Here is a 21524-nt window from a genome sequence, read left to right on the forward strand (position 1 = left end):
TATCCCAGCTCCGCTGCACCATGGGCAGCCTCGAGCCCAGCCACTGGTCCCTGGTCCTGGTTCTTGTGCTGCAGCTTCAATCTGTGAAGGTGCAGGGAATCGATCCTGTGTCCCGGAGGCTACGACGGCTCAACGAACAGGTTGGCTAGAATCTGAACAAATGAGTGTTTACAATGACTCTGGTTAACTTTCGGAAAAGCAATGAGATTTTTATTACATTAATAGTGTTTTGCAGATTGATGTATTTTTACAGATTGTTTTTGTTAGTATGTGTGTAATCTGTGACAGTGATTAGTTAGAAAAATGTAGGTTTTTGATTATATATCTGTCACATAGTCGTACATTAAACTCCTCAGTGTTTCTGTAGTGGTCAGATGTATAATAATCTTTTTAAACTACAATAGGCTTCAGGGAAAAATTGTTGTTTGGGTCAACAAGTTTACTTAACAGCTGTTGAGACACTTGTGAAAACCTGTTTTCTCTCTAATAGTTTCAACAGTTCCGGGCACTGACCCAGGCCCGTTTGGACATGTTGGCCCTGAACCAGAACAGGAACTCCTCATGGGGGCTGGAGAGCCGTGTTCAGGCCCTAAATGATCAGTACCACCACATGTCCCAGGACCTCAAGCACCTGAATCACAACACAACACAGGAGATAGAGGGTCTCAGGTTAGTTAGAGCATTGCAAAGCATCGTGGGATATATTTAAACTGTAAAAAAACAAAAGTACAAAATGACTTGAGTTTTCAATGAATGCAGAGAAAAATATGTGTGAGCTCATCTTTTGTCATCGATGTGGGGCCTGAAGAAAAACCTATTTTAATTTTAATAATAAGTAATACACAAATTAAACAATAATATTCTCATGGTGTTTATTATCCAAGGGAGTGGAGCAGGAAGCTTGAGAAGAAGAGCAAGCGGATAGAGGGTTGTATGATTTTGATGGAGAGGAACCTGAGGGAGACTCGCCACCAAACCCAGGAAGAGAAGCCTGATCTTGGTCAGGATTTGTCAAACCTTACGCTGGAGCTTCAGGGCCAAGAGGACAGGCTGGCTGCCCTTCAAGCCCAGCGCGATGAGCTGCTATTGGGGCTGAGAGGGTTGCAGGAATCCCTGAAAATCCAGATGCTGCGTGTGACTCGAGTGGAGGGACGTCTTGGCGAGTTCCTGCATTTGAACGGAGGAGGGAACGTCAGGGGTTCAGTGAGAGAGGGAGAGTCCCTGAAATCCAACATCACACCCCAAGAATACCACGAATCACGCGAAAGATCCAAAACCCATGGAGGAGGGAGGCCTGGAAGGATTCTGAGAGGACATAACCAACCCAGAGCAGATGAAATCAGTCAAACCAAGACTGATAGTCCTTCACAGTCTAGGTCATATGAAGACCATGCAACAAACCATCCTAAGCATACAAAAGCCAAAAAGCCAAGACCACAGACAAATTCTCAACCACAGATACCAAACCCCACATCCCAGGCAACACTATACCTGCCCCAGCGCGACCCTTACCACCCCCTGTCACAAATCCAGATGGGCGTTCAGACAAGGCCTTACCCCATCAAGCAGGAGCAGCTCCAGTCTCGTCAGTCTGTCCCTTATCGTCATGCCCAGGTCCGACAACCATTCCAGCCTCATTCACGACCTCAGAAACACCCCCAGTCCCACCATTATTCCTCTTGGCCTCAACCCCTGACCCAGGCCAAAGACAGACGGAACAGCACCAGGGTTGAGGCTCCCGAGCCCCAGGTCTCACGTGTTGTCCCTCAACCCCAGTCTGAGCCACATCAGTCCAGGGCTGGCAGGTGGAAAGTTGAGGAGGAGGAAGAAAGTGAGACTAAGGTGGAAACTTCAGTGATCCATAACATCCTCAATCTTCCTGTGAGGCACAAGATCCCAGAACGACCTGTTCCTAGAAAGGATGCGACCAGTGAGTAGAAATCTTGGCACCTCAAATATAAATGATGTAACTATAATAAACTGGATCTACTCAGAAGAGGAAGGAACTTGACATCTATTTTTGAAAATCTAAATTTAAGGCAGAATACTACAATCTTTCTTAAGCACAGGTTTATTGTTCCTGGACACCAGATAACTTAAATTGTTTCAATAGTTTGCTGTTCAGCTTTGCATTTATCGGGTATGACTATTTACCTGGAATTGAACACATCCTCTCTCTCCCTCTGTCTGCAGTCTGTAATGTGGACTCCATGCTGTTTTTCCCTTCTGCATCAGCAGAGAACTACGTCACCTTCTCCCTGACTCTCCCCCACCTCCCTGAACTTTCTGTGTGTCTCTGGCTCCGTGTGGAGGCCTCACATGTCGGCACGCTGCTCAGCTACGCCACAGAGGACAATGACAACCAGTTAGTTCTGTATGGACGCAACTCCCCCTCATCCTCCCAGCCCTCTTATTCCTCTTCTCCACTCTCGTCGACTTCGTACTCGGCTTCTCCACTGTCCCTGGACTTTGTAATTGGAGACCCCGTCTATCGGCGTCTCGCCATGTCGTCGCTCCTTGAAGCTCGCTGGCACCACCTCTGCATCCTCTGGTCCTCCATCCAGGGTCGTTTCTGGCACTACAGTGACCGCCGCCTTGTCTCTTCTGGCTCCAACTTCAGGAAGGGCTGGGAGATTCCCGGAGGAGGATCAGTGGTGTTGGGGCAGGAGCAGGACTCTGTTGGTGGAGGGTTTGACCCCACAGAGGGGTTCGCTGGGCAGATGGCAGGGTTCAGGGTATGGAACCGGGTGCTGAGTCCATTGGAGGTGGAAGGGGTGGCAGAAGGGAGAGGTGTGCCCAGAGGTGTGGTGCTCGACATGGAGGATATAGAGGAGGTCCATGGGGAGGTGCAGCAGGTGGCATGTGAATGCTTAGAGCACTGTGCCGGATAAAGTTATGAATGAGGTTTCAAATGAAGCATCATTTAATTAACTTCTACAGATATGACTGCTTTGTTGTCACAGTCTTGGGTGGTGTATTTTTAACTTTTTTTTTTGCACTAAGACACAGGCTAAAAATATCTTTACAGCAATTTACAGCACAAACGTATTAAAAGGAGAGAGTCTCGCTCAGGGTCACTGTAGCAGGGTCAAAGCTGTTAAGACAGCAGATAGATGCAGCATCTGTATGTTTTAATGTTCTTCTATATGAATAAACTAATCATGCCTTTGTTATTCTTTTTGGTGCATATTTGCAAACGTCCAATTCAAATTGCTCCAACAAGTAAATTAACGAATGGGTGGTTCAATTGTGTGGGTTTGGCTCTCTCTCTCTCTCTAATTCCTCCTGCTATAACGAACCAAAATCTGTATTTTAAAAAAGACTTGACTTGGGAGTTTAAGATCTTGCTGAATGGCTTTTGTTGTCATTGTCACTGACTTGTTCATACATGCTCCGCCAAGGAGTTTATGTATTCGTCTGTGTTTGTTTGTCTGTTAGTTTGCAGGATCACACAAAAAACTAGCGGACGGATTACCATGATAATTGGCGGAATATGGGTCAGAAAACAACTCCTGACTGTAGTTCAATGCTTTGAGAAGTTACTGAAGTCTGCTGCTCGTCAGTGGTGATGCAACTAACGTCAGCTTCATCACTTTTTTCCCCTTCAACATTCGTTTTTCGCAATTTGCAGTTTCTGTATTTCTGTGTTTTGACTTTTTGTTTTCTTGAATTGCAGTGCATCAAGCTGTCTCAGCCACTGCAGTTTATTATTATTATCAGTACTTTTATACAAGCAGATGACTGGAATACTTCTTCCACCGCCGGAAGTTGCCACGTAACTTTTAGCCGTTTTAGCAGCACCACGAAACAAAACTACAAGTCCCAGAATCCAACGGGCCTCGCGCTTAAGTTTGTCCCTGCGCGCTCCCCTTACAAAGCGTCACGAGTGTCAGGAGTGACTGAGATCAGCTGGAGGAGGATAACAACAGCGGCGGCGGACATTAATGAAGTAACTCAGCGGCGGCAGAGGCCACAGTAACCGGGGGCCGCCATGGCCAACATCACCAAGAAAGTGTCGTGGTCCAGCCGGGCCGACGAGTCCGGGGCCACCGGGGAGAGAACCCCGCTGCTCAACGGCTCCGAGCAGAACCCACACTCCAGACAGGTACAGCTAGCATGGCGGCTAACGCTCCGGCTAACAGGTGTCACCCCCCCCCCTCACACCCAGATGCTGCGTCCTCCTCTGTCCACCCTCGTTAGATCGGTCTTGATGTGGACGCTGCATGTGTCATGGAACCGCCTCGGCGCCATCATGAGTGCGTGTTTCTTTTTTGCTTCCATGTGTGCAGCCGCGAAACAGACGCAAGAAGCTTCGTTTGAGCTGGAATGAGACTAAGTCACTGAGTGAGGGTGACATCACTGACACGATGCAGCTAGTCACATTCTGTAATCTGGGGAAATGACGAGGGTAAAGAAAGAGAGGCCGTCTCTTGTGATGTGTTGTCACGTGTCTTTTATTAAAGTACTGTTAAACCTGCACAAGTTAGAGATCTACTAAGTTAAAGGTACAGTGTGTAGAATTCAGTGACATCTAGTGGTGAAGTTGCATGTTGCAGCTGAACACCCCTCACCTCACCCTCCCCTTCCAAACATGAGCGAGAACCTGTGGTGAACTTCAGTTGTCGTAAAAACTCTAAAGTTCCTGCTCCTGATGTTAACATAGAGTATTTAAATATAAAGGGCCCATTCTAGGGTAAAGAAAACCACAGTTTGTACAATTTAGATGAAAAACACTAGTGAAAACATCACTAGGATGATTTTATTTTCCCTTTCACCTACATTTTACACACTGAACCTTTAAAAGTATATGTCAAGTATAGCTGGGTGAAAGTTATATTAAGATGCAACTTTCATATCTGTCGATAAATCGATAATTATCACGATACTGTCATATTACTATTATTTCATTCATGTTTAAAGTTTGATTTCTGCTCCTGAAGGACTTTTTTTTTATGTGCAGAGGATGATAAACATTTGATTAACATTCTACAACTGAGGCAGATCAATCATGCGACTGCTTGCACATTGCATAGGCGTTATATCGATATAATTTGGACTATTCCAATATTGCTATTGATTTAAAATTGCATTGTGATAATTGCTGATGTTTTTAGCATGCAGCCCTGGTTTCAAGCGTCACGTTAGACTGCTGACTTCAGACTGAACCAAGCTGTTGAGCAAATATAGGAAATCACTGGAAAATACAACTTCCTTTTTTTCCTGTAATGCAGCCGTGATTAGTCAGTTACTCCCCGCAGTGCTGGGACCAAAGGTGGAATTAAAATAACTTTATCTTGAAGTTAACTCAAGAGAATACACTGCGCTGTCTGTCTTTCACAAGAATTTTAAAATATGACATCATTTTTTGCAAGCAATGTTGTTTTTTTGTTGTTTCTGAAAATATGGTCATTATGCTTTTAATTCATATCTTTTCCCTTAGCCCTCTCCTTTCAGCTTTTATAATTCCCTATTTTAATTCATTAAAAACACTAAATAGACTGTGTATGGACTTTACAGTACAAGCAGCACAGACCCATTCATACACACATTCATGCAGCACTAATATATGCTGAGATTTTTCTATCACACACTGTCGACATAACCACCGAGGGAAACTTGGGGTTTAGTATCTTGCCCAAGAGATCGGACCACCGACTTTCTATGTTGTGGACGACCCGCTCTTTCTACTGGGCCACATTTCCCCCTTTTCCGGGCATTCTAGTACACAAGTGATCATGAGAGTGTTGCATACATACATATATTTAATTGTGTTACTGTCTCTGATGTCCAGCCGTCTGAAGGAGGCAGTATATTTCAGATAGGCAGACTCAGCACAGTGGATTTGGAAGAGGAGATAACGTCAGACGAGGTAAAGTCCGTGTTCAAAACGTCACCGCACTCCTGTCGTCCATCTGTGTCTGTCGCTCCAACTGATCCACTCCCCATCGAGACCCTTAGCAGCCTCTTCACTTAAACCTGTAGAAATGTAGTTAGTTCATCCACTGTAACAATAGAAGCCTCACCTCTCTACCACCACTTTGAAAATCCATCTGCCTCCATCTTAAAATCACATATCAAACATCAAGCGACATGCTGAGGTGGATTTACAGTCAATAAAATGTTATTTGGCCTCACACTCATGTGTTTACGTGTGTGTCTGGCTCAGGAAATCTAGTCCAGTGCTTACAATCTCCACTCATGCAGCCTCGGGCCCTGATTAAGAAGGTACAACTTCACATAGAGTTGAGGGATAAGATCATAATGTTCTAAATTTAGATAATTTATTTAATTTTAGATAAGTAGCTTCCTTATAAATGCAGCTCAAACCTAATGTGGGAAAGCTGACACAGACATGGCCTGATAATGGGCCAAATTCACACAGAGAGAGTTGACTCATCTGTCTGTCTGGTTCCGCTGTGAGTCTTTGCCTGTGATGGAAACAGATGATGTTCAGTGTAACAAGGCAGGAACATTTTTTAACCCTTTATGTACCCTTTATGTTTTTTAACACTGTACTGAAAGTATGAAGCCAAAGACCCCGTAAATATGTTTGCATTAGTCTTCTCCTGTAGAGTCCCTTAAACTAGAATAAGTCATTTTTTCAGATGTAATCATTGATCGAACAAAGAACTGAAAGTCACTGCTTCCTATTTGTGGCTGACCAGCGCAGGGCCTTATGACTCATGCTTGAGCCAAGTTGATGGCATAGTTTAGAAGGATGGAGAGAAATGGCTCCGTGACAGAAGCCATTTTCACCGGCAGATGGGGAATGTCGTGACATGCATGTGATCTGTCTGATTGTTGTTTGCTGTGTGCACGTCGGTTACCTCAGTTGCTCTAGTTGCTGTCGTTCGTGTGACAGTAAGACTGCATGCTGGTAATTGTCTGTAGCTGGTTTGTGTGCATGTCTGGATAAGTTTAGCACCAGAACAACAATCTGCACTAACAAGAACTCATTCTTTCCTGCATTTAGTTTTAATATTCCAATATTAAATGTTAACCCCTCTTCCGCATGCTTTACCGTCCATATTAACAGTTTGTAAGTTATGTCAAGTTTAATTCTGTCAAACTTGACATCTCTTTGTCTATTGAACATCTTCTTGATGTTGTTTGTAAATTGATGTTCAAAATGTTGGATTTCTTCCAGTAACTTAGTTCCCAGCTCCTTGCCGTCTCTCACCAGGTCAGATATCAGTGTTTATGTGGTGACCTCTGTTTTTTTTATTTATTTTTTTATCCTGTAGGACTCTCTCAGAGGGCGGCCCAAAGAGATCCCTCACAATGAGAAGCTGCTGTCTCTTAAATATGAGGTAAACAGAACGAGTGCTGATTATTAGATGAATCTACTCAGAAATGATAAACAACATTTGTCAATAACACAGGTATAGAAAATACCCTTCAGGCCACAAAACCCAAACCACATTAATCTCATTAAATATGCTGGAAACTGGCGTCTGATATAATCTGCTCCGTATTAACATGGTGACATTGATCCAGTCTAGTGTTTATATGCAGTTTTGCCACATTTTCAGGATCCAGGTTTACCGTGAAGCACTGAAGAACATTTTTAAACATCATTGTCATTTTCTTAACCTATTTGCTGTGTTTGTTATTCCAGAGTCTGGACTATGATAACGTTGAAAACCAGCTGTTTCTGGAGGAGGAGAGGAGGATGAGCTACATGGTAAGTTATGATGTGAAAATATGATGCATCGCCTTCATTCTGCAGTGCTCATTCTTTTATCTGCTCCACGTCTGCTCCATCCCTTCATGCTCTTGCGCCTTCAGGGTTTCCGGTGTCTGGAGATCAGTCGCTGGGTGGTCTGCGGTCTCATCGGCATTCTCACTGGCCTCATCGCCTGTTTTATAGACATTGCGGTGGAGCAGCTGGCTGGGATCAAATACCAAGTGGTCAAAAAGAGTATCCTGAAGATTTGTTCTTGACACACTTGACTATTAGCAACATATGACTGAGCTTTACTGGGCTCACCAAGTCATCATATATTTTGTTAAACTAGAATTTTTGTTATCTGCCAAGGTGAATATTAGATATAAGCATCCATCATCCCAGTCTTAACTATCATTCAATAATTGACCCACAAACAGTTTCGGCCATGTGCTGTCAGGACCCAGAGTTGTTTCTTGACCTCTAACCACACAGACATTGAGAACTTTACAGAGGCGGGCGGCCTCTCTATCTCCCTCCTGCTTTGGGCTGTCCTCAACTCTGCCATCGTCATGGTGGGGGCCATCATAGTTGCATTTTTTGAGGTAAATAATTTGACTTTTTTTTTGTTATCGTTACCCCTGCGGAGACAGAGTGTATGTGCTATACTTCCTCTTTTATGTCTCTAACTAGTTCTTGAGTCTGAGAAAGTATTGGTATTAAACAAGTTCAACCAGTTACACGTGTCAGTTCAAACTGGAAGTGAAAACTAACAATGCCGAAGATATTTAGAAATGAATGTGCTTCATATTCCTGCCAGTATAATAAGCCACAGCTTGTGAGCTCGTGATCTGGGAAAATATAACATTTTTTTCCCCACACATTTGCAAAGCCCACTAGCAATGTTAATTTCAGCTAGAATACCCAAAAATGCCCACCTATGATATAACTAACCTTTTCCACTCTTGCCACCCTCTCTTTTGTGTGATCCAGCCCATAGCGGCAGGAAGTGGTATACCTCAGATAAAATGTTACCTGAATGGCATCAAGATTCCCAGGGTGGTACGACTCAAGGTGCGCACACAAACACACGAGACATTGTAATGGATGTACTTGAAACTATACTTTTTTTAAATTGGCTAATCCTTCATGTCCTTACATTTTGTGTGTTTGTCCTCTGCAGACACTGGTGGTGAAAGTCTGCGGAGTTATTTGTTCTGTGGTCGGCGGTCTCGCTGTTGGAAAGGTGAAAATTTGAATTGGTCAAACTTTAACCTTTCAACATCACATCTGTGTCATTCAAGTTAATAGTGAAGTTCTGTCATGTTAATGCCTCCTGAGAATTTATTTTCCCTATTTTGTCTTGTTTGTTTACCCATAATCCCTTTAGGAAGGGCCCATGATTCATTCCGGTGCTGTTGTTGCTGCAGGCGTCTCGCAGGGCAGGAGTACGTCTCTAAAGAAAGACTTCAAGGTCAGTGTGTGTGTGATATTTTTATAACAACATTTCCCCTATTTGTAATATTACTGATGATTACTGAGTTATTTGAAAATATAAGTCATTGGCGTGTGTTTGTGAGTGAGAAGTTTTTATTTTTTTTAACTCCAGTGTTGTGTGTCTGCAGATGTTTGAATACTTCCGGAGAGACACGGAAAAAAGGGACTTTGTTTCTGCAGGAGCTGCTGCTGGAGTTTCAGCTGCTTTTGGGGCCCCAGTCGGTAAAAATACATCTGCCTTAGGAGCCCAGTATAAACTTGTGCTTTATTAGGAATCAGTGTGAATGATCTAGGCAGTGCAGCGTAGACAAGAAAAAACAGTGGTTGGTGAAAAGTACAGACTCTGTACTGTCACTTTTAACGTTGTCATGATGACGATTTTATACTATTGTGAAAACTGTGAAAATTGAAAGAAAGAAGATCTTAACATGTGAGGCTATTTGGTTTCATGCAGTGTGAAAGAGAAGTTCTTATGTGTGAGAGAGAGAGACAGAAGTGCATTTCCTGCCACTTGTGGATAAGTGCACAACCACAGCTGAAACAATGTGGTCAGACTGTCTGCGTGCACAGTAACAACTTAATGCACGACAAGATCTGTCATGTTATCATACTTGTTTGGTTCGTTATGAAACTGGCAGGACAGATTAGGATATGGCCGTTTGCCACGGTCCTGATAATAATGGGAAACATTGCTTTACAATTAGCCTCGGCTTCAGCTTTTGTTTCATCGGTCAACAGGTGGCGTTCTGTTCTCTCTAGAGGAGGGAGCTTCTTTCTGGAACCAGATGCTGACATGGAGGATAGTGAGTTCACTCTGTTATAAACCCACGATTAATGCTTGCATGGTGTTGTCAGGTGAATTGGAGGTTTGTTAGTGAAGAGAAACTGAAGTGGTTGATAGATGGATAAGTTTTGTGAATGTGTTTTATTTCCTTCCTCACTCACCTTTCTCCTCTGCAGTTTTTTGCCTCCATGATTTCCACCTTCACCCTGAACTTCTTCCTCAGCATCTATCACAAGAAAACTGGAGACCTTTCCAGCCCTGGTCTCATCAACTTTGGTCGCTTTCAGGGTGACGTAAGGAGCTTGTATTGTATATCATGTTTTTCTTCCAGCTTTGGGTTGTTAATGTAAAAGGTGACATTGTATTTTTTCTTTGGCAGAGTGTGGCCTATAATCTCTATGAGATTCCATTGTTCATCGCTATGGGAGCTATAGGTAAAAACACCTTTTTGTGTTTGGGTCTATGTTTGATTCTTTGTAGGGTGACGTCAGTGTAAATATATGGTCGGTAAAATTAAAAGTAGGTTTGACATTTCCCAAACAACAAACTTAAAGCTTTTCAAGTTTGAAAAGTTTTTATTTACTGATTATTGTCATCCCTCCCCCGAGCAGGTGGTTTGCTGGGAGCCCTGTTCAATATTCTCAACTACTGGTTGACCATCTTCAGGATCAGGTGAGGTTTTAGAAACGAATGTAGAAAATGAGTCATCTCTGCTGATTAAAGCCACTAAGTGTGGGATATATATAATTTTGGTGACAGCTGTGTGTGTGTGCGTGGGCGTGTGTGTGCATGTGCGTGTGTGTGCGTGTGTGTGTGTGTGTGTGTGCGCGTGTGTGTGTTTGTGTGTGTGTGTGTGTGTTAGGTACGTCCATCGCCCTTGTTTGCAAGTGATGGAGGCCATGTTGGTTGCTGCAGTGACCGCAGCAGTGTCATTCACCATGATCTACTTCTCTAACGACTGTCAACCTCTGGGACCAGAGCACACTGATGAGTACCCACTGCAGGTACACACACACACACACACACACACACACACACACACACACACACACACACACACACACACACACACACACACACACACACACACACACACACACACACACACACACACACGAGACAGCACAGTTTGAGTTCAGTGATCTACACCAGCTAAGCCTCACTGAGCAGTGCTGGATAAATACTGTAAATATTGATTATTATGTCTTTGTGAATTTTTCAATTCTTAGCTAGATTAAGGAGAAATAAAATATTGGGATAGATAAAAGATGGTGAATAATAATAATACTGATTCAAACCGAGGACATCACGTGGACATTTTATCCAGCCCGGTCCCTCTCCATCTTTCCCTTGTTGTGTCACTCTTTCTTTTTCTAGTTGTTCTGTGCAGATGGAGAGTATAACTCCATGGCAACAGCCTTCTTCAACACTCCTGAGAAAAGTGTCCGCAGTCTCTTTCATAACCAGCCAGGTAAATCTGTGCTACAGTAAAAGAAGCACGCTAAACTAATAGATTACAAGCAAGTCTCTCTTTTTCACTGTGTAACTGGGTTCATGTGCATGACTGGATTGATTAAAGTCTGCAACACTGTCTTGCTTGCTTATCATTCTCTATCATTCTTCTTTTTTTTTAGGATCCTACAATCCTTTGACTCTGGGCTTGTTCACTCTGACCTATTTCTTCCTGGCGTGCTGGACGTACGGCCTGGCAGTGTCGGCTGGAGTTTTCATCCCGTCTCTGCTAATTGGAGCCGCCTGGGGGAGACTGTTTGGAATCCTGCTGGCCTCTATCCCCTCCAAAGACACGGTCAGTGTAGTTTAAGACTACATCTTTCAGTTCCCATATTGAATCAGGGCATAATATTGAAGTCATAGCTCAGAATTTACCTGCCGTCTTTAGTGGCTCTGTTATCTTCATCATGGTCAACTTTTAGAAAACCTCACTTTCACTTCCCCTCTATAAAACCTCTGTGTTACTCCATACCTTGTGTAAGGATGTGCTGTGTTTAAGTAGCCAATCATCTGCTCAAGGCCTGGTTGTTGGTTCAAAACTTTGGAACAGCCTTCCTCTTTCCATCAGATCTGCTGAATCTGTTGTATATTTCCATAATTTCCATAAATCAATATTTTCCCCTATATGTTGGGTACTTTGGAATAAGCCAATATACAAGCATATTGTTGTTGTTGCTGTTATATTAATATTATCCCATATTGTATTACCCTCCATGTTTATATACTTACCTGAGGCTTACCACTCAGCTCAGTTCACTGTTTCAGCTGTTAAGAGGCCGAATTAGAAAAGGAATGTTTTTCAGTAAGTGCCAGAACTGTGCTACAATACTGTACTGTGCTCAGTAATCATTATACAAACAGGAAGAGTTTGAGATACAAGATCTAAATGAATGAGTCAATGTCTTGAACTAAACTAAAGTTTAAAACTTTGCTGTGTGTGTGTTTTGTTAGATCTGGGCAGACCCTGGTAAATATGCCTTAATTGGAGCTGCAGCTCAGTTAGGTGAGTGATCACTCATTCAATAAGAAATGAATCACATGTAAATACTGAGGAACTACTGTTACATTCACTTATAAGAATCTTTATATTCCATACTTCTATATGTGTTCTGTTAAACGATTGTTTAAGGTTTCTAATCTATCTGTCCTCTATCCTCAGGCGGCATCGTGAGAATGACTCTCAGTCTGACCGTCATCATGGTGGAGGCTACAGGAAATGTCACATACGGTCTTCCCATCATGCTCGTCCTCATGACTGCCAAGATAGTAGGAGATTATTTTGTAGAGGTGAGTAAAGAGGTTGACATTAGCATCTTATCAACATCATCTTATAACATGAATATTTGCTTCTTTTCTTTCCCCCCCAAAAATAATTGTAAATGTAATCTCTAATTTATTTACAAAGCTAATCACAGCATATAGTACCAAGTTAGTATGAACTGAAACAGTGTCTGTAACCTGTTCCTGTTTAGGGTCTGTATGACATCCACATTAAGCTGCAGAGTGTTCCCTTCCTCCACTGGGATGCTCCTGCTACGTCCCACTGGCTAACAGCGAGGTAAGGTCCTGTCTGAGCTGTTGATGTGTTTGTGAGCAACTCTGAACGTAAGTTTTTTTGTCATTTTGCTTTTTCTTGTTGCACTGTCCATCTCCTCCGCCTCTATCTCCCCCATCCAGAGAGGTGATGAGTTCTCCAGTCACCTGTTTGAACAGGATAGAGAAGGTGGGAACCATCGTGGACACCCTTAGCAACACATCCACCAATCACAACGGCTTCCCTGTTGTCGTGCAGGTTTCTGGGAGTGATGAGGTACGGTGCAATCATTGTTTTTGAAATTCACTCAAATTACTAATCAAGAAGACAATATCTGACGCCCTGTCCACGCGAATTGATTTCCTCGTCCAATATTACTTGAATCACACAACGCTGAATAAGCTTATCAGCACCTGGCAGTATCTGACATCAGTGATTCGACTCTGCAGTTGGTTATTAACAGCTCCAGCTCCAACCGGCAGTGATGTTAACATGACGCCAAATCAACTTCTTTTAAAACTATAGAAAGAGGAAGGGAGGGGAGAGTAAAAGGAACTGATTAAAACCCAACTTCACCAGCTCTATGAAAACATGGAGATGGTTCTCCTCTGCTTTTTTTGTCTGCTCTGGTTTATTGCACAATAGCATTTACTGGTGATTTCACTACTGAAAGCAGCAACAGGTAGTTGACTACACCTGTAGCAGCAAATAACAGATCAGAGTGCAGTGCAGACACAAGATGTGTTTGAGGAACTTAGATCGTCTGCGACTGCTCACTTCCTCCTCAGGCTGAGTCCAGTACCACGTTTCTATTCTGGACAACAAAGTAAAATGGGAGCAGAAAAGGAATATGCAGCACACAGTCAAACCTTACTTTGCTCTTCTCTCCTGATCAGCCAGCCAAGCTCTGCGGGCTCATCCTCCGCTCTCAGCTCATCGTTCTCCTCAAGCACAAGGTAACATCATCAGCAGGAAGGAGAGGTTGACAATACTCTTAGATAACATTATTGATGCAATATTTTAGAAAAGGATCACTCACCGTGATCTCCGGTTCTGTCCCGGCAGGTGTTTGTGGAGTTGGCCCGGTCCCGGCTGACCCACAGGAAGCTCCAGCTGAAGGACTTCAGGGATGCCTACCCCCGCTTCCCTCCAATCCAGAGCATCCACGTCTCCCAGGACGAGAGGGAGTGTATGATGGACCTTACAGAGTTCATGAACGCAACGCCCTACACAGTACCACAGGTGACACACACACACACACACACACACACACACACACACACACACACACACACACACACACACACACAGAGAGAGAGAGAGCTTTACACCAGGGTAATCTACCATGACCAAAAAAAAATTGTGCGTGGGCCACAGACACTGGCTTTTGTTTCTTTCTTTTTCAGATGATTGTTAATTTACATCATCATAATTTGCATCAATCCTAACTTCAAATCATACAGCCACGCCTAAGGCTTAGATTTTTTTTTTTTTTTTTTTTCAGGAAACCTCTCTGCCTCGTGTGTTTAAGTTGTTCAGAGCCCTGGGACTCAGACACCTGGTGGTTGCAGATGATGAAAACAGGGTAAGAGTGTTTCTTCTGTTCTTAAATGTCTCGTTAAACTTCCTGAGTTGAACGTTACTCTTCTTAATGTTTAATGATCACATGTTTAATGACCTTGAACAGGTGGTTGGACTGGTGACCAGGAAAGACTTGGCCAGATATCACCTTGGCAAACATGGACTAGAGGAACTTCAGCTGGCCCAGACATAGTACACACACACACACACACACACACACACACACACACACACACACACAAACCCATGAACTGTTGCCACCTGATGCCTGAAGCTGTTGAGCACCAGCTATGCAGAGAACATCTCTGAGGGCAAAACCGTGACAACACAGGATGAATTCCTCTGTAAAGGCAGTGTTCCAACGAAGTCCAAATACATTCAATCAACAATAAAGCAAATACAATTGATCATGATAGTAAAAGAATGAACAATAATGACGATACATTTGAGCAAAGCCAGGTGAGGAAGGTCTGTTTCATCTAAGTTAATTGGTAAATGGAAAACCTTGGGCTCTCTGTGTTCTTACTCAACATCACAAACAGTCGATCGTCCGACCTCTCATGAAGTAATATTGTTCTTAAACAGTGATATCTTATCAGTAAAAACATTAATTCATTGTATTTTTAAATTATTCAAATGCTTCTTGTCTTGCTTTCCAACTGAACAAGACATTGAAACTGGTTTGCTTTGAAAACCTGATTTGAGTGAGCGTTCACGTCAAGTTTTCTTTGGCAATGTTAGTCAAGTTAGTAGTTTCTGATTTTTTTGTGTAGGTTTGCACTGAAAGAAATGTTATTTATTGTCGACGTTGAATACGTGTTTTATTTTTTAAGTTTGGGAGAATGTTTAGGTTTTACATCACAGAAGAGACGCTTGTCTGATTTGGTTAAATGATGCAGTAATAGTAAGAGATGGTTCTGTTATTAAATGTGGATCCTCCTGGTGCGTCATCCTCTTTCTGTCAGCTTTACTGAGCTCAAATGTAATATATGTGTATAACTGTGGATGGGTACGGAAAGTTTTCTTTTATCACCAAAATGTTTGCACCTCCTACTGAAAAAGTTTATTGTTAAAAAAAACTTTCAAGTGTCCCTCATGAAGATCTCCATATCTATGAATGTAAAACGTTGTTTACCACACATCCTCTCTTAAAACTCATGAATTTATCCTTGCGTTACCCTTTAGTGTACGGCACAAAGCACAGATATTCTGATATATAATTATTTTATCAATTTGTGCATCTAACATTTCTTCAATTACCAGTATTGTTCTTTGTTTGCCTTTCGTCACTGTCACATTTTTTTTTCCTGTGTCGTCTTTTTGTTGTTCTAAACTTTAATCTATTGACTATGCTCTATTTTATAACCACTGGATAAGCCTTTTCTTAATTAATAAAGTTGAAATTTATCTATTGTAATATAATTTCTGTGTCTGTTTGCAAGAAACTGAAACCTTTTTTTTTTACTTACCACGATAAATCATTCAAAATTAATGGAAAAGTCTTCATTCTTGGAAGTATCAGACCTTTAATTCAAAAAGTAAATCCCCTGAAGTAATTTTTATATAATTTCGTACCTGTGACTTTCGAGTTGTAGGACAGTGTCTCTGCATTTAACACATGAAGCATCAAAAGATATCTCTTGAATATTTGGAATCCTGGGGGTTGACAAGTTAACAACAGTACACACAGTGAGCAGAGGAAATAAAATGTAACCTGAGAAGCACCAGCAGCCCAGAGAGGAAATGCACATTCTGCAGTAGATTATACTGATGGTGAAGATCACTGAATCCAACAATTCATTTACTATGTGGAAAAATTCCCAGTCGGCTAAAAGAGGTGCTGTAATTCGCTAAAGATAAAGCCGAGACTATTCTCATTCCTTTTAGGCAGCAATTAAGTATTTAGGCAAATGTTTGCAGCTCCTAATACATTTGATTTATTTGAACTCATGAGCATGAACCCACACACCAGTCCAAACTCTACAGCTCTTCTCTCTGTCTCCACTAGGTGTCAGTAAAAGTCTAGGCACTTTGTTTCTAACTGCGTTCTAACACTGTCCGGCCGTGCATTAAAATAAAGTAGCCTTGGTAGGTCACATACTGTTAATGTAAAAAATGAAGAATTAAATAAGAAAACACGGTGAGTCTTAGTGTGTGCGGCTACACTGTGTTTTGGCGTTGTCCATTTTAGCCAAGCTCATCTTTGGGTGAAGCGTCACTCATGTTTATTTTTAAATAACATATGACATGAACATAAAGTTTCCTACAAAGGCCCTGAACAAAGTGTTGACTTACTTTTCCCTTTGATCCTGAAGGGCAGCGCTTTCTTTACCGGAGTTGCAATACCTCGGTTTTACTTCGATGTTTTGTCGTTAGCAGAAGAAGTTGGATGCCACCCACTAATAAACCCAACAAAAAAGACGATTTATCAATTTTAATTGATTTTTGGAACAGGGAGAGCTTACTCCCCTTGTACCTTCAGGAATTGTGTACCAACACAGTAGATGGTGGTAATGCACCTTGATGCTGGTTGCCACCCGCCAATAAACCAAACAAAGAAGAGGAATCACAACATTCACACACAGGGAGACATCTTTATGAATTACACCGGGACCTGAACACAGTGAGGACAGCAAAAAGGATCACTGTAGAGGAGAATATCTTGAGAATAGGACATACTAGACTACATACTAGACTGAGTAATACGTTGCACTGAATAAACAGACATCCAACAGGATTATGTGATAACTGCCAAATAGAGGAATCACTGGAGCATGTAATGTTATGTTGGGGAACAAGAAAGGCTAAAGAGGACAATTGCAAAGCATGGAGTGGAAGAACTGAGTTCGGAAATAGCATTTTCCATTGGTATAGGGAGTTTTCTCCATTATCTGAAAAAGACAGGATTGGAAAAAAATTGTAATATGTCCTCGTCCTGGATAAGTGATTCACACTCCAACACAGTAGATGGCAGTAATGCACCTTGACGTTGGTTGCCACCAGCCAATAAACCAAACAAAGAACCATAACATTGAATACCTATAGATAATAGATGTTGAAATTAACCCTTGATGTTGTAGTCAACTCTGCTGATTGTCTTCCATTGTCAAGGTAATTTCCCAAATTTTTACGGTAATGGCCCTTTTTCTTCTTCTTTTGTATTGGTGGGTGGCAACCAGCGTCAAGGTGCATTATTGCCATCTACTGCTTCTTCTTCAAACTTCCTCAGAATGCTCAGTTCTTTCATTTTCTTTACTCAGCTTATTGGCCGGTGGCAACCAACATCATCAAGGTGCATTACCACAATCCACTGTGTGTTTCAATAATCCTTCTTCCCCTTCTTCTCTCCCATTCAGTTAGGTATCTCTTATTACTATTGATATTTGATAGCTTTTCCAGAGAAACAGTTTCGTGCAAAGAAGAAGAGGAGGATGGCGGGATGGCTAGCACGTAGCACTTGCTCCGTCCACTCCACGGTCGACATCACAGTAGCTTACTTTATTAAAGGCGTAAGTGCTCAGTGTCAAAGCACAGTTTTGTATAGCATCAAAGGCATCACGCCATAAGGGCCCTCCAATATGTTTAATATCTGAAAGCAATTTAGAAAATATGTTCATGGAAATCATGCACTTTGATGTTGGTTGCCACCCGCCAACAAATCGAGGAAAGTTGAAAACATTCTTACAGTGTATTGTGGAGTGAACCCTGACCTCAAGATGTCTGCAAATAAAGTAGATTTGCTCAAGCGTGCCATACTTGAGGACACAAAATCCTATTTGATGAAAACAGCACAGTATGCCAAGAATGTGGAGGATAGTGATTCCAAAATAGTGGAGCTGGATGAGGCCATTGCAGCAAAGGAGCGACATATCATTCAGCTTGAGGATCTCAGGAAGAAAGAAAAGGCCTTCTATGAAATGTCCCTCAATTTGATGAAATTACAATTAACGGATGCCAACAGCATTCTTGCAGAAGAGACGAAGCACAATCAGGAGAATTCTCATGCCGTTAGCATGTCAACTACTGAAATGAGGGAAATTGAAAGGGAAGTAACAGAGAGAGACACACATCTGGACAAATGTAAAAGATTCAAAGACATTTTGTTCAAGATGGCATCTTTGATGCACAAAGAGGCTTTCATCCTGTCCCTGACACACAGCAACAGTAAGGAGAGGATGGAGGTAAATGTCTCTGAAGAGCTAATGGAACTGGTCAAGAATCTGTCAGAGCAGAATCTGGCCAACTTCAATGCCACAGATAAAAGGAAGGAAACACTGGATGAATGCCAGACAAATCTGAAGAAAATGAAAGAGAAAGGAAATTATCACAAAGAGGATTTGGAGTTGACCAAAATGCAGGATATGATCAACAAAGTAGAGGGGAGACTTTCCACACTCAAGCGTCTGGTTGCATTCACTCCATGTTTACCTTTGGGCCAGGACAATATAGAGTGGGATGCTCTTAGCAGGAAGGTGAAAGAAGTGTATGAGTCCTGCATTGGTGGGATTCATGGCTTCAACACCACTGCAATGCTATGTAAAATTGAGTGCCATGTTTTGTCACTGCTCGATCAACTTGACAGCCTCCCTCAAGATACATTGAAGAGACTGAGGAGGCTCATCAACGCTGACAGGGTCAAAAAGAACATTGAGGAAAACCTGAATAATCAGAGGATAAGAGAAAAGGAAACAAAGGAAAAGTGTCTGAAAAGGATGATGAGTAATGTCAAGAAGAGGACTGGACGAAAGTTGCTGTCAAGATCCATGATTTTGGAAGAGGACAACACCAAAGACATCAATGAGAGGCCGCAGACACCCGAGGAGATTTGCTGGGACAAAGAGATAGGCGAAAAGGAGGAGGAGTCTGCTGTCGCAGCCCTGTGGGAGGATTGGAGATTGACAAAGGAGGCTAAACTGGCCAAGCAGTGTAAGAAGAAGGAGAAGAGGGCTGCAATGTCGCAGCCTACCCAGGCTGGTCCCAAATTTGGTGCAGTTGCCCTTAGGATTCCCTCTGCTAATACCAAGCAGCCACTGCGCAGACTTTTCAAGCCTGAACTTCCAAAAATTAATTCCTCAAACTATGAGGAAACAAGTATCATAGAACTACAACAGACCTGCCCAGCACTTGAACAGCTTGCAACGGCCAGCAGCAACAAGCTGAATGAGCCAGGGAAGGCTGAAAATCTCTCGACACTGCTCAGAATGAGGAGACTAAATTAATTACCCTTGCCTCACAATATTGATAATAATACAGTATATGCTCATGTATTTTGAACTGTGACATTGCTGACACAAACAAACCTGGGATAGTAATACTTTACAAACTTTACAAAGGCAATGATAAATTCTAATACATTGGACATGTGTAGAAACTAATGAGTGGACTGTGTGATGTGGTTAAAAGAAGCCAGGGACAAATGGTGACTAAAGAGAAGTGCTCTCCCACTTTGTCACTGAGAGGGTAATTGTCCGAGTCAGTTCATCTATTAGACGACAGACTGTGTATATAACGATGGGCCTGCTTCCCAAATGTGTAACCAAAGCAATTCAATCAGTAGTAACCTGCCTCCTCCATGTTAGCAGATGAAATATAGACCAAACTAAAAACTCAAAGCTCACTTTTTTTCTTAAAGATGGCTTTCATCATTTTAGGTACTTCTTATCTGTTGTGGAAACCTGAACAACTGGTACGATTACTTTAGCCGGAGCAATCAGCTTGTATCATGTTCATGGTTGAATAGAGTGAGAACGGTCCAGCTGACATACATACACAATAAATGTCCACTACATACCACATATGGTTTTAAATAAGTTCTTTGATGCTATAAAAAAATGGGGTGTAACGTTGTGACGACTGACGCGTGATCAGTTGAGTGAGTGTATCGGCGGGACCTTATACTGTATATCCATTCCCGATAGCTAGAGCTCAGGCTCTGGCTCCAAATAACATCTTCAAGGCAAGATGGCAGCTTTGGTATGCAGAATATTTTAGCCTAATTTCTCGATAGTGGGAGGAAGTGGAAGTGGAGGCATGTCGTTCATCTTTAAATACAGTCTGGCATTGCTCCTCTTTTTGATGGTACCTCCTGCTGCCTCAGTTGGATGGAAAGCTAACAGGTGAGTCATATTTCAATCATCTCTTAACAGAAAGTGTCATTCCTCCATCCCTCTAATACCATCCCGGTTTTATTAAAAGACACATTTGTATTTATTCATCATTGCCCTCTAACTATCTTTACCTCATTGAATTATTATGCATTCACTCTGAGAATTAGCATCTTAGTTTTCAGGCGGTTATGGATGAATGGCCTCTACAAGAGTCGGGTTATTCTTTCTACTCTAAGCAGTCATAAATGACTCCCACCCAGTAAGCTGTCAAAAAATCCATTTAGCCTTTACTTATACACACACACACACACACAATTTGAGGTGTATAACTATAACAAAGTATTAGGGCCACTTTTAAAAAAATAATATACAGTCTATATTTTAAACTCATGTTGTCATGCAGATAACACCTCGGTACAGTAGGTTCCAGTAACTGCAGAGCATTTTATCGAGATTTTCCAGTTTGGGAAAAAAAACTGTGGCAATGCATGGCTAAACCCTGGGGGCTCCTTATACTGAGACACTCTTTATGACACCATTCATGGCTGCCTTGTTCAAGCACACATTTTATAGATGCCACTCGCCCCACTGGGGACCACTGCTGCTGCTGATTTATATTTCCATAAAGCAATATGAATATAATGGGTTTATAGCGTTGCTTGCTTTAGGACAGACATGAGAGAGACCCACTGCTGACAGGGGTGATTGGTAGGTAAAGGCAATGATATTGATGATTTACCGATCAAAAACGAGGCTTCAAATTTTTGCCAGTTTGAAGGGATTTGTTTTGTATGAGGGGAATATGTGATAAAATTGACTTTTGATGCATTAACTGTTATATTT

The 21524-nt window shown here is 42.1% G+C and overlaps 3 protein-coding genes across 4 annotated transcripts; all 3 read left to right on the forward strand.

Moving 5' to 3' along the window:
• Positions 1-6: 6 nt before the first annotated feature.
• ptx4 (pentraxin 4, long) lies at positions 7-3173 on the forward strand. Its single transcript, XM_020106528.2, has 4 exons — positions 7-140; positions 491-669; positions 885-1930; positions 2194-3173. The coding sequence occupies exons 1-4, from the start codon at positions 21-23 to the stop codon at positions 2889-2891; spliced, it is 2043 nt and encodes a 680-aa protein (XP_019962087.2). The 5' UTR covers positions 7-20; the 3' UTR covers positions 2892-3173.
• A 674-nt stretch (positions 3174-3847) lies between these two features.
• clcn7 (chloride channel 7) lies at positions 3848-15991 on the forward strand. 2 transcript variants are annotated; one of them, XM_069525609.1, is made up of 25 exons: positions 3848-4105; positions 5792-5869; positions 7245-7310; positions 7619-7684; positions 7789-7921; positions 8162-8271; positions 8660-8740; positions 8850-8912; positions 9057-9140; positions 9292-9385; positions 9902-9966; positions 10124-10240; positions 10327-10381; positions 10559-10619; positions 10810-10951; positions 11325-11418; positions 11582-11754; positions 12411-12462; positions 12619-12746; positions 12932-13017; positions 13137-13269; positions 13890-13949; positions 14059-14235; positions 14498-14578; positions 14681-15991. In XM_069525609.1, the coding sequence occupies exons 1-25, from the start codon at positions 3992-3994 to the stop codon at positions 14765-14767; spliced, it is 2400 nt and encodes a 799-aa protein (XP_069381710.1). In that variant the 5' UTR covers positions 3848-3991; the 3' UTR covers positions 14768-15991. The 2 variants fall into 2 exon arrangements, with proteins under 2 accessions (XP_069381710.1, XP_069381711.1); XM_069525610.1 differs by lacking the exon at positions 5792-5869 and having other exon boundaries at positions 3866-4105.
• Positions 15992-17731: 1740 nt separating this feature from the next.
• LOC109641939 (putative autophagy-related protein 11) lies at positions 17732-19945 on the forward strand. The gene has a single exon (XM_020106531.2). The coding sequence runs from the start codon at positions 18291-18293 to the stop codon at positions 19791-19793; it is 1503 nt and encodes a 500-aa protein (XP_019962090.2). The 5' UTR covers positions 17732-18290; the 3' UTR covers positions 19794-19945.
• The last annotated feature ends 1579 nt before the right edge of the window (positions 19946-21524 follow it).

This window comes from Paralichthys olivaceus, chromosome 5 (assembly GCF_024713975.1).
Source record: "Paralichthys olivaceus isolate ysfri-2021 chromosome 5, ASM2471397v2, whole genome shotgun sequence".
Lineage (NCBI taxonomy): Eukaryota > Metazoa > Chordata > Actinopteri > Pleuronectiformes > Paralichthyidae > Paralichthys > Paralichthys olivaceus.

Bases quoted from the DNA above. Each gene is read 5' to 3' on its own strand.
- ptx4 (XM_020106528.2), top strand. From the start codon at position 21: ATGGGCAGCCTCGAGCCCAGCCACTGGTCCCTGGTCCTGGTTCTTGTG. The intron at 141-490 runs GTTGGCTAGAAT...TCTCTCTAATAG, and splicing joins TACGACGGCTCAACGAACAG to TTTCAACAGTTCCGGGCACT. The intron at 670-884 runs GTTAGTTAGAGC...TTATTATCCAAG, and splicing joins CAGGAGATAGAGGGTCTCAG to GGAGTGGAGCAGGAAGCTTG.
- LOC109641939 (XM_020106531.2), top strand. From the start codon at position 18,291: ATGTCTGCAAATAAAGTAGATTTGCTCAAGCGTGCCATACTTGAGGAC.
- clcn7 (XM_069525609.1), top strand. From the start codon at position 3,992: ATGGCCAACATCACCAAGAAAGTGTCGTGGTCCAGCCGGGCCGACGAG. The intron at 8,272-8,659 runs GTAAATAATTTG...TGTGTGATCCAG, and splicing joins TCATAGTTGCATTTTTTGAG to CCCATAGCGGCAGGAAGTGG. The intron at 13,950-14,058 runs GTAACATCATCA...CTGTCCCGGCAG, and splicing joins TCGTTCTCCTCAAGCACAAG to GTGTTTGTGGAGTTGGCCCG.